Genomic DNA, 15,821 nt, shown 5'->3' on the forward strand with positions numbered 1-15,821 from the left:
AGAGCACAGCCAAGTTGACACACAACAGCGTGGGATGGGATAGCTAGACGATTGCTGCACAAATGGAGATTATTGGGGATTATGTTACTGATGGACTATCCAATGTATTGATCTCTGTCAATAATTGCTAATTCCCTGGGAGTGACCTCAGTCTGTGAAGGTGTCTCAAGGAGAGTGGGAGATGCATATTACCCATTTCCGATTTCCATGAAATCGAACGAATGTATGCACCAAATGGTTCCATACCTCTATTTGTCTCTTGGCCTCCACTAGACTCTCCGTAGACTTTCTTAGTCGTTGGCCTTCGGCCTCCAGTAATACCAGTCTCTGCTCAGCCTCCCAGGCTTTCCTGCTCTGTTCCCCCAGTTTAGAGTGCAGGTCCTGGGCTATAGACGCCTGCCGGTCAGCCTCTTCCAGGGTTTGTTTCAGCTCTAAGGTTAGTTGCTCAACTTCGGGTAATGGGACACCATGAACATCTTTTTCACCGAGTTCCACTGAGTTGTCTTTTTCTTCTCTTTCCCTCTTAGTTCTTTCAAGGGTGATTTCTTTTCTGGCTGTGGGTTCTTGTGTCTCTCTGGGTTCTTGTGTCTCTTTGGCGACAACGTCTACCTTCTCAAGCCCATCTTTGTTTCTTATTCTCTCTCTAGCTGTCTCTTTCTCCTTCTCACCTTCTGCTTCCACTCTTCGTTGGGGTTTCGGCAACTCATCCTCTGCTTCTACCTCTCTCTCCTGTATCAGGTGGAGCAGCTCCGCTCCTACCCCTGCCTCTCTTTGGCTCCTGTTGATGTTTGTTCTTGTTTCACTCTGCAGTCCCCTCCGGGCTGTACCCTCACCCTGGCCTCTTGAGTCCTCAGAACCTTGGACTCCTCTCTCTCTTTTCTCTCCTTTTTCTGCTTTCTCTCTCTTCTCAACTCCCTCTTCTATCAGTTGTTTTGTCATCAGCAGTTCCAGGTGCTTTTTTAGCATGGCATTTTCGTTCTTAAGGTTCTGAAACTGAGAGTTGACAGGGGGAGTAGAAAATGCTGAGTGAACTAGGTGTGTCAGACAACACGGTGGAGTTACATCTAGATACATGTCAGAATACGTTGGTTTGGTGAGCCACACCTGCAGCTGAGCTACAGTAACGCTAAGGCTTTATTTCAGAGGGTTGATACAGACCTGGCCAAAGCCAGTCGATCACATCATCTCACCTCTCTTCGCATATTCTGATGCTCCGCCTCCAGACAGTCTAACTCCTCCCTCACTTCTGGTAAATCAGCTTTCTGTAAAATACAACACTAAGTCAGTTTGTCTAATGAAAATGCATCACACAGTATATTGCTCATGAAGTTGATAGTATCTTGACCCTCTATAAACTCTTAATTGATTGATGGATTGGCTGAATGATCCTGACCCTTACCTTCTGACCCCTGACCTCTTGTTCAGCCTGCAGATCCTCCAGTCGTCTCCTCAGCTCAGCATTCTCACACTCAGCTCCCAGAAGCCTTAGCGATGATGCCTCCCCCATCTCCACACTCAGGGGCTTCAGATCTGAGAGTGGGAGTGGGTAGGGGGAAGGAGTGAGAGAGGAGCGGGAACAATAGAAAAAGAGAGATGAAGGACGTACAAAAAAAACGGTGTTCCATTTCCTCCTCTAATCAACCAATTGAATAGAAATACAACAGACAGACAAACCAACTGACCAATCTCTTCTCCCAGCTTCTCGCTTAGTTCAGCCTCCTCGTCATACTCAACCTCTGATTGGTAGAAATGTTGAGCTGCTATTATCATGCCTGTATTAATGTTGTTGCTGTTTCTAAGCTCCTGTCTAAGCTCCACCTCCAGGCCCATATTAATCTCCAAGAGCTCATCGACCCTCTGCCTCTCGGTGTCCCGCTCCTACACTCACACACACACACACACACACACACACACACATCTAAATGAGCCCAGCTAGCAGATGCCAAATTACTTGTTATTCAAAAACATGTTCAAGCAACAAACACACAAATTCCCATCATTACCTACCCCCTCTAGGTCTATAACTCTCTGTCGCAGCAGTAGATTGTCCCTCTCCAGCTCCCGTAGGCTGGAGCAGCGTTGCCGTGCGTCGGCCAGCTGCTCCTCAAGCAAGGCCCGGGTCTCCTGTAGCGCCATGCACAGCTGTTGCTGCTCCTACAGGGGGCGACACACAGGGACCGAGGAAAAACAGAGAAAGGGACACAGACAGGCAGACAACAGTCAATCACTGGCTGTGGTAGAGGCTGTAATGATAACCGCTAACATATGTTACAGGGTCTTATCAGTGCTGAGGAGGCTGAGACCCACAAAGGCCAACTGCTAGCACAGATGTGGGAGGGGTTGTTAGGGCTTGTTTTTCAGCAGGGGCCAACTATTGGCTGTCGGTAAACTTCAGCTGTATGTGGATGGTGGCATGGCTGCGGTGCCTCTAATTGTACTGTGTCAGCATGTGGCAATAGTGTGTGGTGTATCCGTCAACACTTATTGACACCTCTGTGTGGTAAACAGTACATAAGACGGGCTGTCATTGGTACCTTCAGTTGTGTGCGAGTGACCTCCAGGCTCCGCAGCTTGTGTTTGCAACCCTGTAGCTCCGTGTTGAGGTGCTCCGCTCTGCTGGCACGATCGCGGAAACAGTCCAGCTCGTCACGCAGCGCACGCATACCACGCACCTCACCCTGGAGACTGCGGTTCTGCCCATGACAGCGAAGGCACATGATGGGATTAATGTCAGACAAGCATAAAATGAATCCCTGGTTTTTGTTGTAATGGAGAGGCAAAAAGAAAGTACATCTCTCTGGAGTTTCTTTAGCTGCTCCTCCATGGTTTGGACTTCCTGTTTGTAATCCAGCAGCTGATCATCTTTGTCTTCCCTAGAAAAAAGAGAATGTGACTGTAACAACAACTAAAAACCACCACACTCACACACACACACCCCATGTACACAAACACTGTCTTACAGTTCTTGTTTGAGGCGTCGTAGCTTGGCCCTGGAGTCTGCTAACTGGACGGTAAGTCCCTGGGGGAGGTCCTCATCATGGCCGATGTGAGGAGACCCATATGACTTGGCCTGCTGGCTCTCAGGCTCCCGACACAACTCTGCTATCCTCTAAAGAAATCACAGAGGAAAGGAGCACCATGTGGATGGGAAGAAAGACCAAAACATTACGACGGCAGGATGATGTAATTAGAGTGTATGTGAATCTATGACGGATATGAACCCTCTAGCTTTTTAATTTAGGTCCAAAACTGATTTGGTATTTCTGTACCTCCAAATGTGTGTCTCTCTGTGCCAGCAGGCTCTGTATCTGTCTGGCCATGGAGCCAAACAACACCTGTAGCTGCCCCCCCTGTTGTCCATCCAGATCCTCCCATTGCAGTGGCAACACTGACCGGGGGTCCTGGGTCACCTGCAACAACAACAGCTCCTAACCTCCATTCAATATCAACAAGAACCGGCGCACTCCGAAACAAAAATGGCTGCTTGTCGTGAACGCCAGCCGGGGATATTATGGCTGGTATGAAAAGAGTAACATGCTAAGAGTACAGACGCAGAGACCAAACCAGCCGGGACTGAGGGCTCTCTGAATATAGACTGGGTAGGGAGCTGACCTCCTGGATACAGTGGGCAATGGCAGTTTGAGTGTCGATGTCCAGCGACTGGATTTGCTGGATGAATGTTTCCTTCCTCTCACACTGGACAGCACAGCCCAGTAGAAGCAGTAACAACCTCCTCAGCTCCTCCACGGCCGCCTCTGACAAACAATACGGTCACAGTTCCCGTTACCGTTTAACTGAGACCGTGCATGAGAGGGGGAGATGGTCTAATGCAGAATAGACTGGTTTATGACTTGATGGATGTTAGTGGGCTAATGAGACAGCTCGCTATGGTTAATTAACAAACAGGCTTCCTTACCTGTTAGGGGGTCTTGCCCCAAAATGGCAATGTTTGGGAGAGGCATCAAAATCAGCTGTTGTAGATTTTCCTAAAGTTAGAGTGATCAGATTTCATCAATGTAAGAAGTTAGAGGATGAATATATGTCTAGGTTGTATTTTCCCAGTACACACATTGCAGTAGTGGTTGTCAGGCCTAAATACAGGTTTGGAGTAAAAACACAGAACAAAATACCAGAGGGGGAACAAGTAGGGGGAAGTGTGGTAGGTTGAGCCACCTCTTGTTTCTAGGAAGTAATACACAAAATTCATCATATGCCCAAATATTTGTGCTTGCTAACTCTGCATATGAGCCTCAGCCAACTGACAAAAACGATATGGTTAGCAAGTTAGGTGAATACTTATTATTATATCAGAGAAGACATCCCCAGGTCCCATGTACAGAAATGTTAAACAAATTGGCACATCCCTGTTTCAAACTAATGGTCACAGACAAGGGTAATCGATCATAAGAAATCTAACACAAAACGTTTTCCCTTCAGCCTTGTGTTCACAATGTGAAAGACAAGCTCAATTGCATTCAGATGAGCTCACGGGTGTCATGGCCACCACAATGATTCACTAGAACGCAGAAAGGCTAAGCAACCATATTTGATGACCCAAACCTGGACAGTACTGACCAATGGCACCACCTTAAGCGGGGTCCCAGGGCTAATCCAAGAGTGGGATTTGAACCCTGATCTCACAATGTTGCAGCTAACTGTGAGGGATTGACTTTACCGCCCAGTCATTCTGTGGCCCAATACTGTAGGTGTCATGAGGACTACACAGATGACGCCTGCTTAAGAAGTTGTAGTGAAGCCAACTGTCCAAATACTGTCAGCACTAGAGGAGACCATGTAAACAGCCCAGTAATTCATGGACATGGAAGAAAATACTCAAATTAAACATTAACACCATAACCATAATTTGTTTCCGACCCTTACACTTTGGGTGTTCACTGTGTGTACAAAGAATACTATATTCCCTTTGACAAAGTCATGGTGAACAGATAATGTTTTTCTAAATTTATTTCAAAATATACCTAGGGGAGAACAGCTAGAGCTAGAGAACAGCTAGAGCTAGAGTTGAGCGTCTATATTTGGGTCAGACTCAAGGCGTAGAGTGAAATTAGACAGCAGGATGACCACACGCTGCTGGTGGTTTAAGGTGTCACAGTACCGGCAGTGTTACCAGGAAACACAAAACAAGAAGTGAAATCAAGAAATAGCCCATGAGGAGGTTTACAAACCCAAAAAACACTGAAAGTTCTGTCAACCCCTTCTAGTTATTCCCTAATATTGCTTTAATATTCAAGGACATAACGCAAGGATAATCCTCTCATGATTCATCACGTTAAACAGGAATGACTCAGAAAAAAAGCAGGAACTGAAACAGTTGCTGTGTTTTGCGTTTTTCTGTTAATGTTCCTCAGATGAACTTCACAGAGAGTTTTGGCGGAACAAGGCAAAGCCTATATTCAAGCCTTGGTCATATCCCTAATAACAAGTCACAGAAATGTGTTGATATACTCATCATCACCTGGTAGAAGGCCCTGAGATGTCTGTTGAGGATGGAAAAGTTCTGAACTCGCAGCATCTGGTCGTCTCTCCCGCTGCGGTACAGGGGCTCCAGCTTGGGGTTGGGGTCTCTGAGACAGACAGACAGTGGGAAAAGGCACGGCTTATTTACTACACCAGTAGGAGCTTAAGCCTCCAACCCTTGTGGCTACAGGCAGGGTGTAAAAGGCAGAGGTAGTTATCCAACCCAGTATGTCACCAGCTCTAATAATGATGCTGCATTTTAACCTGAGCATTCTGTTATTGCTGGACTTTTTCAGCAATAACCTATTTTTGGAAATGTAATCATATTTTTATTATTATTTTCTGTACTTTATCGCTTTCATCCAGTGATCAAAACCCCACTAATTTGCCATGTCTGCATTGTCTTCTATCTGAAAGGGGTAGGGTGAAAGAAGTGCAGATTCACATCGAGATGACATTTTAATTTAAATAACACTTATATAATATTTAGATATACAGTGCCATTCACATTTGCTAAATATTACCTCTAAGTGGATATCAGAATAATTATCGCCACGCTGTTGTTTCACTTTGGGACTGTATGTTTACAACTTTATGAAGTTGAAGGCTTAGCAAGCCATGTCACTAATGTCAGATACAGTGGATATAAAATTGCCTAGTATTTGGAACTGTTCATAATTCCCTCCATCCTGACTAAGGCCCCAGTTCCAGCTGAAGAAAAACAGCCCTAAAACATGACCAACATGCTTCACTGTGGGTATGGTGTTCTTTGGGTGATGTGCACTGTTGATTTTGATCCAAACATACTTTTTGGAATTATGGCCAAAAGGTTCAACCTTGGTTTCATCAGAACATAACACATTTTCCCATGTACTTTTGGGAGACTTGATGTTTGTTTTTGCAAATTTCAGCCAGGCTTGGATGTTTTTCTTTGTAAGAAAAGGCTTCCGTCTTGTCACCCTACCCCATAGCCCATTCATATGAAGAATACGGGAGATTGTTGTCACATGTAGCACACAGCCAGTACTTGCCAGAAATTCCTGTTGTGCCATATTTTCTCCACTTGATGATGACTGTCTGTGTCTGTGTTCCATGGTATATCTAATACTTTGGAAATTATTTTGTACCCTTCTCCTGACATCTTTCAACAATGAGATCCCTCTGATGCTTTGGAAGCTCTCTGCGGACCATGGCATTTGCTCTGAGATGCAACTAAGAAAATGTCAGGAAAATCCTACTAGAACAGCTGAACTTTGTTTGTGATTAATCAGAGTCACTTTAAATGATGGCAAACTTCTATTTATGAGTTTGAATGTGATTGGTTAATTCTGAACACAACCACATCCCCAGTTATAAGAGGGTGTGCACACTTATGCAACCAGGTTATTGTAAGGTTTTTATTTTTCCCCCTTCAAATATTTGAGTTTGTTTTTCAATTGAATTATTCACATTATAGGTCACATTAAAAGTGGAAAAAGAAAAAACCTGGCATTTTAACAGCAGTGTGTATACTTTTTATATCCACTGTACATGGCCCAGGAAGCGTTTATTAACTTCTGAGCCAAAGACATTATACGTCAGCACTCCCGTGAACACAATACACACTGGGCAATACAATATATTTACACTGCAGTGATTGGTGGGAGGTATCTCTGGAAAGTAACATTAATCTCGGAAAGGTGACATGCGATAATTTTGATTTTAACAAGTTGATGTTATTTATTAACAACTGGCAACACAAATATAGAAAAAAAGTACTGTTAGTCACAATGAAACGGTAATAAAATGTCTAATAATTATAGTCTTAATTTCTGCATTTTCACAGACCCCGTAGCCACAGGAATCAGGTCTGTGTGAATGTAGTTTTGCAGGTATATTCATTAACACTTCCATTGTTTAACACCTTGCTAATTTGAAATGCAAACAGCCTTCGTGGTTTAACAACACCCTCGTATAGCTGTCTTCTCCAAGCACTTCTGCAGACAACAGATCATTACAATCTAGATAGATCGTTAGATAGAAAGTTCGGCACATGTGCAAAGATTCTAAATGTAGACATTTTCCTTAGTTCTCAGACTTTGTGTGGTATAATATAGGAGAACTCTACTCACGTGGACACATCAGAACACGACCTACCTTTATTCACTAAGTACATTTACACATAACCAGAATTTGACCTGAGTTTAATGGTGATACTCGTGGTAGTCAACAAATAAAGAAACAATACACTAAATCTGAATAAGGTTGACGTATATAGTGCCAAGAGTTTGCCCACAAAGATCTTTTGCATTTTTTAATGTTTTTGTAACTGAATATTATCAGATCTTCAACCAAAACCTAATATTGAATAGAAGGGAAATTGAGTAAACAACCAGATCATGTTGATACTTATTACATGTATTTATTAACAAACATTATGCAACAGCCAATTCCCCTGTTAGACAAAGTAATTTACACCTCAGACTCATGAACTTTTTTAACTTGCTTTAGCAGCAATGACAACAACCTAGCAATAATTTGTCATTGATCAGTCTTTTACTGCACAATGGAGGAAGTGCTTTGTCTCACTGGCTTTTCAGTTTGTTAGCATGATTGTTTAATTTCAGGTCCTGCCACATCACAATTGGTTTAGGTCCGGACTTTGACTAGGTAATTCTAAAACTTGCATTTCTGGTTTTTCAACCATTCTGATGTAGACTTGCTGGTGTTCTTCGGATCATTGTGTTGCTGCATGACTCATCTGTGCTTCTGCTTCAGGTAACGGTTGGATGGCCTAACATTCTGCAGTAGAATACAAAGTAGAATTCATGGCTCCTTCGCTGATGGTGAGTTGTTCAAGTCCTGATGCAGCATTTCCTCCCAAAACCATGACATTACCACCACATGCTTGACTGTTCTTAAGAGGCATTTAATTTGAAATTCAGTGTTTCTTTCTTTCCAAACATAACGGGACCCTGTTTTTCATAGTGGGCAGTTATTTCTTCGCTATTCTGCCATGAATCACATTTTTGCCCAATGTCTTTTTCATGGTGGAATCAAGAATGCTGATCTTAGCTGAGGCTTAGAAAAGGCCTGCAGATCAGTTAGGCCAGGAGATTTTGTTCTGAGCTATTTTGTGACTTCCTGGATGATTTTATTCCTTGCTTTTGGAAAGACTTCTTGGAGAGATTTTGGCAGCACAGCCATACCATTAAGCCCCAGAGCCTTAGATACCATTCAGGACTGATATGCACCAACTGTTGTCCAGACCTGGTTAGGAACTTATTTTGATGTGACACAATGTGGCTTTGGAAACCTGAGTGTGTACAACTTCAATCTGAAAGCAAAGGCGATAGTCTTAGTTTTATTTGTTTACCAACAAATTCAAACACCTGACAATCCCAATAGTCATTGGGTTGAGGTAACAATAACTTTTCTATACCTGAATATTGCATGTTTGATTACCTAGCACAGCAAACAAACGAAACAAGCACCAAACATCGGTATAGGTCTTTCTGTCTGACCCCCTCTATATTACTAGAACCCACAAAAAGATGAAAAAAATGAAATAATGCAACACTAAATGTATATACAATGAGTAGTGAGCATATGAGATATGAGTAGTGAGCATATGAGAAATTAGTAGTGAGCGTATGAGGTATGAGTAGTGAGCGTATGAGGTATGAGTAGTGAGCGTATGAGGTATGAGTAGTGAGCGTATGAGGTATGAGTAGTGAGCATATTAGATATGACTAGTGAGCATATCAGATAAGAGTGGTAAGGGTGTAAAATGTGGTAAAACGAACAGTCTGTTTAGGCAGCATATCAAGGACACACAAGACGCAGACAGACTGCAGAGGGGTTCTATTTTTGCGATCATTGCAAATATTGGCTAAGGAGGCAGACTGAAAGGGCTGTGCTCAAAAGGCTTGTTTACTGCCAAACTCTGTTTACTACCAGCTACGGTATGACTGCCCAGGGGTAGAACTCCGGCAAATTTCAATCATGTGTTGTCCGTCAATCATGTAATATTATAGTTATACTTGCTTGATTACCAGCAGACTAGCATTCAAATGTGCGTAATTTTTCAGCAACTCACGATATGATATGGTAGCATAACTATAAAGATGATGTTGATTAAAATACAACTTGATTTGCTCAGATGCATTGTGTGTAGTCTGAATCCTCTTTCCATTACTGCACCAGCCTAAGTTACTGACAGAATGTGTTGGCCCAAGGGTTTTTATTTCAAAATATCTATTTCAATTTTGAAGAAATATGTGAAGAAATATGTACATGTTGACACTGCAAGCACAGACAATAATATGAAGTGGAGGTTGAGCAGCTACTGTGCAGTCCATAATTACGTGAACAATGACAAAAATGTGTTGTTTTGGCTCTATACTCCAGCACTTTAGCAATGGGGTTTAAGTACAACTGAGCAGCTTTCATTTGAGGGTATTTTAGCCATATTAGATGAACCATTTAGATGCAGTACATTTAATACCCCACTGAAGGGTACCAAAAATCTTTCGAACAACTGACTTCACACCTGTCTGTTATTAAACAGGTGTTTTTGTTCGCATCATTACTGCATGCACAAGAGTGCTCTCTATGTCTTTATTCTAGGTTTCGATATGCATTTGGTGTCGGTTGCTTGTGTCTGGCAACACAAGGATTAAAAAAGTTTCAAAGGAAGTCAAGCTGGCCATCATGATGCAGATTATTGAGAATAGAGACACTGCCAAAACATCAGGGATGTCAAAATCATCTGTTCAGTACATAATGAGCAGAAGAAAGCACTGTTTATCTCAGCAATGGCAAATTACCTCTACAGTGGGTGACTGAGGAATGCTCACCATAATGAAGAAAACACCAAACGTGTTAGCTACTATCAATCACAGAATACTCGGAATGACCTAGAAAACATAATGACCTATAAAATACCATAAAGAGCCTGTAAAGTTCCAGGAAAATGTGTTGCGGACAGGTGAGACAAATGTGAACATTTACCAGAGTGATGGCAAGAGGAAAGAATGGAGAAGAAATAGGAACTGGCAAGCCAATATGTCTGACAGATAAGGTGGAGGGGGTATGTTTTGGGCAAGTATGATGGCCACTGGAGTGGGCTCGCTTGTCTTCATTGATGATGTGACTGCTGACAGCAGCAGCGGAATGATTCTGAAGTGGACAGAAACATCTTGCCGGCTCAGATCCAACCAAATGCCTCTAAAGTCACAGCTCTTCTCCAGGCAGCAGGGCAATGAACCAAAACATATCGCTAAAGCAACCAAGTCAATCAACCCGCCTAAATCAAGCATGCATTTCACTCGCTAATGACAAGACCATACAAAAAGTCCTGCCACAAACATAATCTGAAGAGGGCTGCAGTACAGGCCTGGCAGAGCAACACCCGGGAAGATACGTGGCGTCTGGTGATGTCTTTGGGTCGCGGACTTCAGGCTGTCAAAGGATTTCTAAACCAAGTACTAAATAGGACTTAAAAGGGGGAGGGGGGGGGGGGTCAAAAGGGTTGTAAATCCTACACAGTTCAAAGATTTAGGATGTAAATACCCACAATTACAGCTAACAGTCTGCACATTTTAGTCTGTTTCATTTCAAATCCAATGTGCTGGATTACATAGTCAAACAACAAAGCTTAAGTCACTGTCCAAACACTTATGGACTGCACTGTAAATATTTCAGAAATGCTAAGGGAGGGGGAGAATGAGAGAAGTAAACAAGCCAAAAGTGTAGAGAATGAATACATGTGCAGAACGTGATCTTTAGCAAGAGAGATACATATTCTTTAAAGGGTCAGAAAAGTCTGATCCACAACCATGGTCATATATCAAAGGGACTGCAAATACACGCTAGATAAGAACCAGTTTTAAAAAAGGGTTATATAACAATCACAGAATAATGTCCTTGACAAAATGCTACAGATCATATCTCAAAGCAGTAATATACTTTAGTCTATTTAAGGTTTTAAAAGGCCCCTAAAGTTTGTGTTTTCCACTTAAACAGTTTTGTTATTCACTTGCCCGAACAAAAATCCATTAAATAATCTACAATGTACTGTATATAGCGTAATAGTTCTCATTTCCTGTTGCTGTAAGAGGATTACTTTCCTGAGTATGAAAACTGGCTCAGTTTAAGATCCTATACCCCCTACCTGTGTTTGGGAACTTAAATAAATGTATTACATTGAGTCTTACACATTAATTCAGCTACTTGAAGCTTTTAAGTGTGAACTTACATGACCCTCATAACTTCATTAAGAAAGACTCCATTGGTTAGTTTCAGGTACCAGTCATGGGAATTCTGGGATTTGGAGTTAACTTCCATGTACTGATTGTAGAGGGTGACAGTGTCCTCACTGTCAAGAATTTTCTCAAAATGCTGCACCTAAAAGTTGAGAGAGAAACCATTCAATAAAAATATAAACATTATATTTGAAGCCTAAAATACTTTTGTTTATAATTAGGGCTGTCAAAGTTAACGCGTTAACGCGTGTGATTGATTTATAATAGGCCTACTTAATGCAGGGAATTGTTTTGTCGCTGTTAATGCATTTTTCATTTATTGAGCCTCTGAGCCATCCATAATTAGCGCTTGACTTTAGCGGGAGCTGTCAGGGTCGCGGTACCCGCCTACACTTAACTTAATGTTTACAGGTAAATGTATTGGCAGTTGACTTTTCCTGAGTGCCTCACGTGTATTTTTTTCAGTGTAGTATTGGAGAGTAGGCATTCTTGTTGTAGGTCGTGTTTACGCGGCACTAGTTAATGAATCCTGCAAAATTCCGTTTGTACAATGGATACGTGGACATTGGAATATGCGGACCCATCTCCCTCCAAAATCCCATCGAATGCGAAGGCCAGCAATGCCTCTGCTATCTTTGACCCTCTTCTCCATCTAGTCCGGAGACCAGGGTTGCCAGATGTCATGGACGGTGTACTAACCAAACACCTGCGACTTCATTACAAACGCACGAAAATGTCATTTTTACCATACAACCCTATCTGTAAATCGACCCGCACAAGCCAATTTCATCCCGTGCACTGTCATTAAAAATCGCTTAATTCTTCAGGAAACCTCCTAATCAGGCAACACTGCCCGAGACGCCTTGTTTGCTGAAACCACCTGCAAACACCTAGGTACTAGCATTGTAAATTGTCATTATTTAATGTTTTTTGCTCATCTAAGCATTAATGTCGTCGCCAGTCGCGTTTCCACCACAACATATTTTAATACTGAAATTGAGGAACAACTTTCACGCTGTGCCTAAATTACAGATCTACCCTGATTAATGTTTGTAGATAAACATCTCTAGCCACCTTGACTACCATGGAAATGGTATAACTATAGGATCATAGACCAACAACCATCTATTTAGCTTTCCATGGGCTAGATCAGGGGTTTCATACCGGTTCCACGGAGGGCCGAGTGTCTGCCGATTTTCCTATATATTGGTTCCCAGTTCAGGCGCAAACAACCAGGTGAGGGAAGCAACTAACCAATTAGTGACCTAATTAATCAATCAAGTACCAGGTGACAGCAAAAGCCTACAGACATTTGGCCCTCCATGGAATCAGTTTGACACCTCTGGGCTAGATATAGATGCTACCAGTTATTGTGGTAAGTTAGGGGCCGGCATTTAAGGGCTGTAACAACTTGCATTTAGCATTTTCTGAAATAGTAGGCTTCTATTAAAATAGCCAATACATTACACTTTCTGCTGCAGAAAAGCCAACATGAAACATCTTGTTCTCAAAGAATGTCAAGTCAAGGACTGTCCATAGTTTACAATGAAACACAGTATGTCTTATACACAATGCACTGCTTTCTAAACAGAAAAGTGTGTATTACGGACAAAGTTTGAACACATTCTAAAATCAATTAAATGCAATTAACTACAGAAGATTATGCAATCTTGATTACTTATTTTAATTGTTTATCCGTTTTGCAGCTCAATCAAAATGAAAAAATAAACAAAAATAGGAAGTGACTGCTATAAGTAAATACAACCATTCCAGGAGATTTGAGGAAGCTTTGAAAAAATAAGTTTACAAATTAAGCTAAGTTTTGTTTGTTTGATGCCTTTTTCATATGACAAAACTCATCATTACCATCTGATTCAAGTTCAGCTCACTGATGCTGATGTAGACTCTGTTATATCCTAATATTGTTAAATGCCATAGCCTGATGTGTAAAATGTATACAGAACATCTCATTTATTATAAGTTTAATTAATTGTTTTAATAGATTAGTATTACATTATAGCATTTTGTAAACTATATCTTATTTTATTCATGAAGGCTTTTAGTATACTTTAATCTATAATTTAACATCTGAAAGTGATTTAATGATCCATGACACATACCCAAGTCACCAAAGCACTTCCCATGAATTCTTCTAAAATATCCATTATGTCCGAGTCCATGTTGTAAGTCATTTCAAACGTCTATAAAAGAAAATAAATAAACTATTGTTATTCCCTGTAGCCTAGGCCTATCAAAATGTAGGTATAACTGAAAACATATAAAGAGAATCCATCTTGCGTCAAGTAAAGTAGTTTGTCATTTCTGTTCCCCTCCCTCTCTTCCTCTATGTTACTGTGTCAGTTAGTCATGGTGAGCGAATTGCAAAACCACAACGGATTTTTTTCAACGCGGACATTGCAATAATTCTGTTCCCAGAACAGTCATTATTGCCTTCAACAGTAGGTTTGTTTCCATAAAACAAAGGCGTTCTAAGCCACATGAACTGGCAAATGGAGGTCGGTGGAAATTCTTAGGCTACATTCTGCACCACTCTGTTTTATCTCTTGAGCCATTTGTTCCACGGATTCTCTGATCATCTCTGATCATCAGTTGTATACTCTGCGTCAAGATATAGTCTAATGAAACCATTTTCTGAAACAGTAGGCCTCTATTGAAATTGCCAATATATTAGACTGTTACAAGCAGCAATAGTAACATGAAACATCTTGTTTTATACAGTATTTTTAAGACAAATTCCATTTTACATAAACACTATCTTCACAAACATCTACGAATACATTATAGTATTTACTGGTGAATCTAGCCTGAACAGCGGATGTTAGGACTCCTCTCAGGCATTTCTTTCACAGCTGCTTCCTTATGAATGTTTAATGTGATTTCAGGTGTAAGGCAATGGCGACCCCTGCTGGGATTATGCTGTTATACACTCACCTAAAGGATTATTAGGAACACCATACTAATACTGTGTCTGACCCCCTTTCGCCTTCAGAACTGCCTTAATTCTACGTGGCATTGATTCAACAAGGTGCTGAAAGCATTCTTTAGAAATGTTGGCCCATATTGATAGGATAGTATCTTGCAGTTGATGGAGATTTGTGGGATGCACATCCAGGGCACGAAGCTCCCGTTCCACCACATCCAAAAGATGCTCTATTGGGTTGAGATCTGGGCCATTTCAGTACAGTGAACTCATTGTCATGTTCAAGAAACCAATTTGAAATGATTCGAGCTTTGTGACATGGTGCATTATCCTGCTGGAAGTAGCCATCAGAGGATGGGTACATGGTGGTCATAAAGGGATGGACATGGTCAGAAACAATGCTCAGGTAGGCCGTGGCATTTAAACTATGCCCAATTGGCACTAAGGGGCCTAAAGTGTGCCAAGAAAACATCCCCCACACCATTACACCCCCAGCCTGCACAGTGGTAACAAGGCATGATGGATCCATGTTCTCATTCTGTTTACGCCAAATTCTGACTCTACCATCTGAATGTCTCAACAGAAATCAAGACTCATCAGACCAGGCAACATTCATCCAGTCTTCAACTGTCCAATTTTGGTGAGCTTGTGCAAATTGTAGCCTTTTTTTCCTATTTATAGTGGAGATGAGTGGTACCCGGTGGGGTATTCTGCTGTTGTAGCCCATCCGCCTCAAGGTTGTGCGTGTTGTGGCTTCACAAATGCTTTGCTGCATACCTCGGTTGTAACGAGTGGTTATTTCAGTCAAAGTTGCTCTTCTATCAGCTTGAATCAGTCGGCCCATTCTCCTCTGAGCTCTAACATCAACAAGGCTGCTCGCCCACAGGACTGCCGCATACTGGATGTTTATCCCTTTTCACACCATTCTTTGTAAACCCTAGAAATGGTTGTGCATGAAAATCCCAGTAACTGAGCAGATTGTGAAATACTCAGACCGGCCCGTCTGGCACCAACAACCATGCCACGCTCAAAATTGCTTAAATCACCTTTATTTCCCATTCTGACATTCAGTTTGGAGTTCAGGAGATTGTCTTGACCAGGACTACACCCCTAAATGCATTGAAGCAACTGCCATGTGATTGGTTGATTAGATAATT

At 41.8% G+C, this 15,821-nt stretch overlaps 1 protein-coding gene across 2 annotated transcripts in view; it reads right to left on the reverse strand.

The window, feature by feature from the left end:
• ccdc88b (coiled-coil domain containing 88B) overlaps positions 1 to 14,081 on the reverse strand; it is a 37,502-nt gene extending 23,421 nt beyond the window's left edge. The window contains exons 1-14 of one of the 2 annotated variants that reach the window (XM_034291684.1): positions 13,844 to 14,081; positions 11,717 to 11,865; positions 5,477 to 5,585; positions 3,917 to 3,986; positions 3,613 to 3,755; positions 3,270 to 3,410; positions 2,961 to 3,109; positions 2,792 to 2,873; positions 2,535 to 2,693; positions 2,008 to 2,154; positions 1,683 to 1,878; positions 1,400 to 1,530; positions 1,191 to 1,262; positions 247 to 993 (exon numbers count right to left, since the gene is read on the reverse strand). In XM_034291684.1, the coding sequence (XP_034147575.1) occupies positions 247 to 993; positions 1,191 to 1,262; positions 1,400 to 1,530; positions 1,683 to 1,878; positions 2,008 to 2,154; positions 2,535 to 2,693; positions 2,792 to 2,873; positions 2,961 to 3,109; positions 3,270 to 3,410; positions 3,613 to 3,755; positions 3,917 to 3,986; positions 5,477 to 5,585; positions 11,717 to 11,865; positions 13,844 to 13,915 (2,367 nt within the window). In that variant the 5' untranslated portion in view covers positions 13,916 to 14,081. The remainder of the gene's footprint in view (positions 1 to 246; positions 994 to 1,190; positions 1,263 to 1,399; positions 1,531 to 1,682; positions 1,879 to 2,007; positions 2,155 to 2,534; positions 2,694 to 2,791; positions 2,874 to 2,960; positions 3,110 to 3,269; positions 3,411 to 3,612; positions 3,756 to 3,916; positions 3,987 to 5,476; positions 5,586 to 11,716; positions 11,866 to 13,843) is intronic. The other variant, XM_010898339.4, reaches the window with a different exon arrangement.
• Positions 14,082 to 15,821: the final 1,740 nt, after the last annotated feature.

The sequence above is a fragment of the Esox lucius genome, chromosome 4 (assembly GCF_011004845.1).
Source record: "Esox lucius isolate fEsoLuc1 chromosome 4, fEsoLuc1.pri, whole genome shotgun sequence".
Taxonomy (NCBI): Eukaryota; Metazoa; Chordata; class Actinopteri; order Esociformes; family Esocidae; genus Esox; species Esox lucius.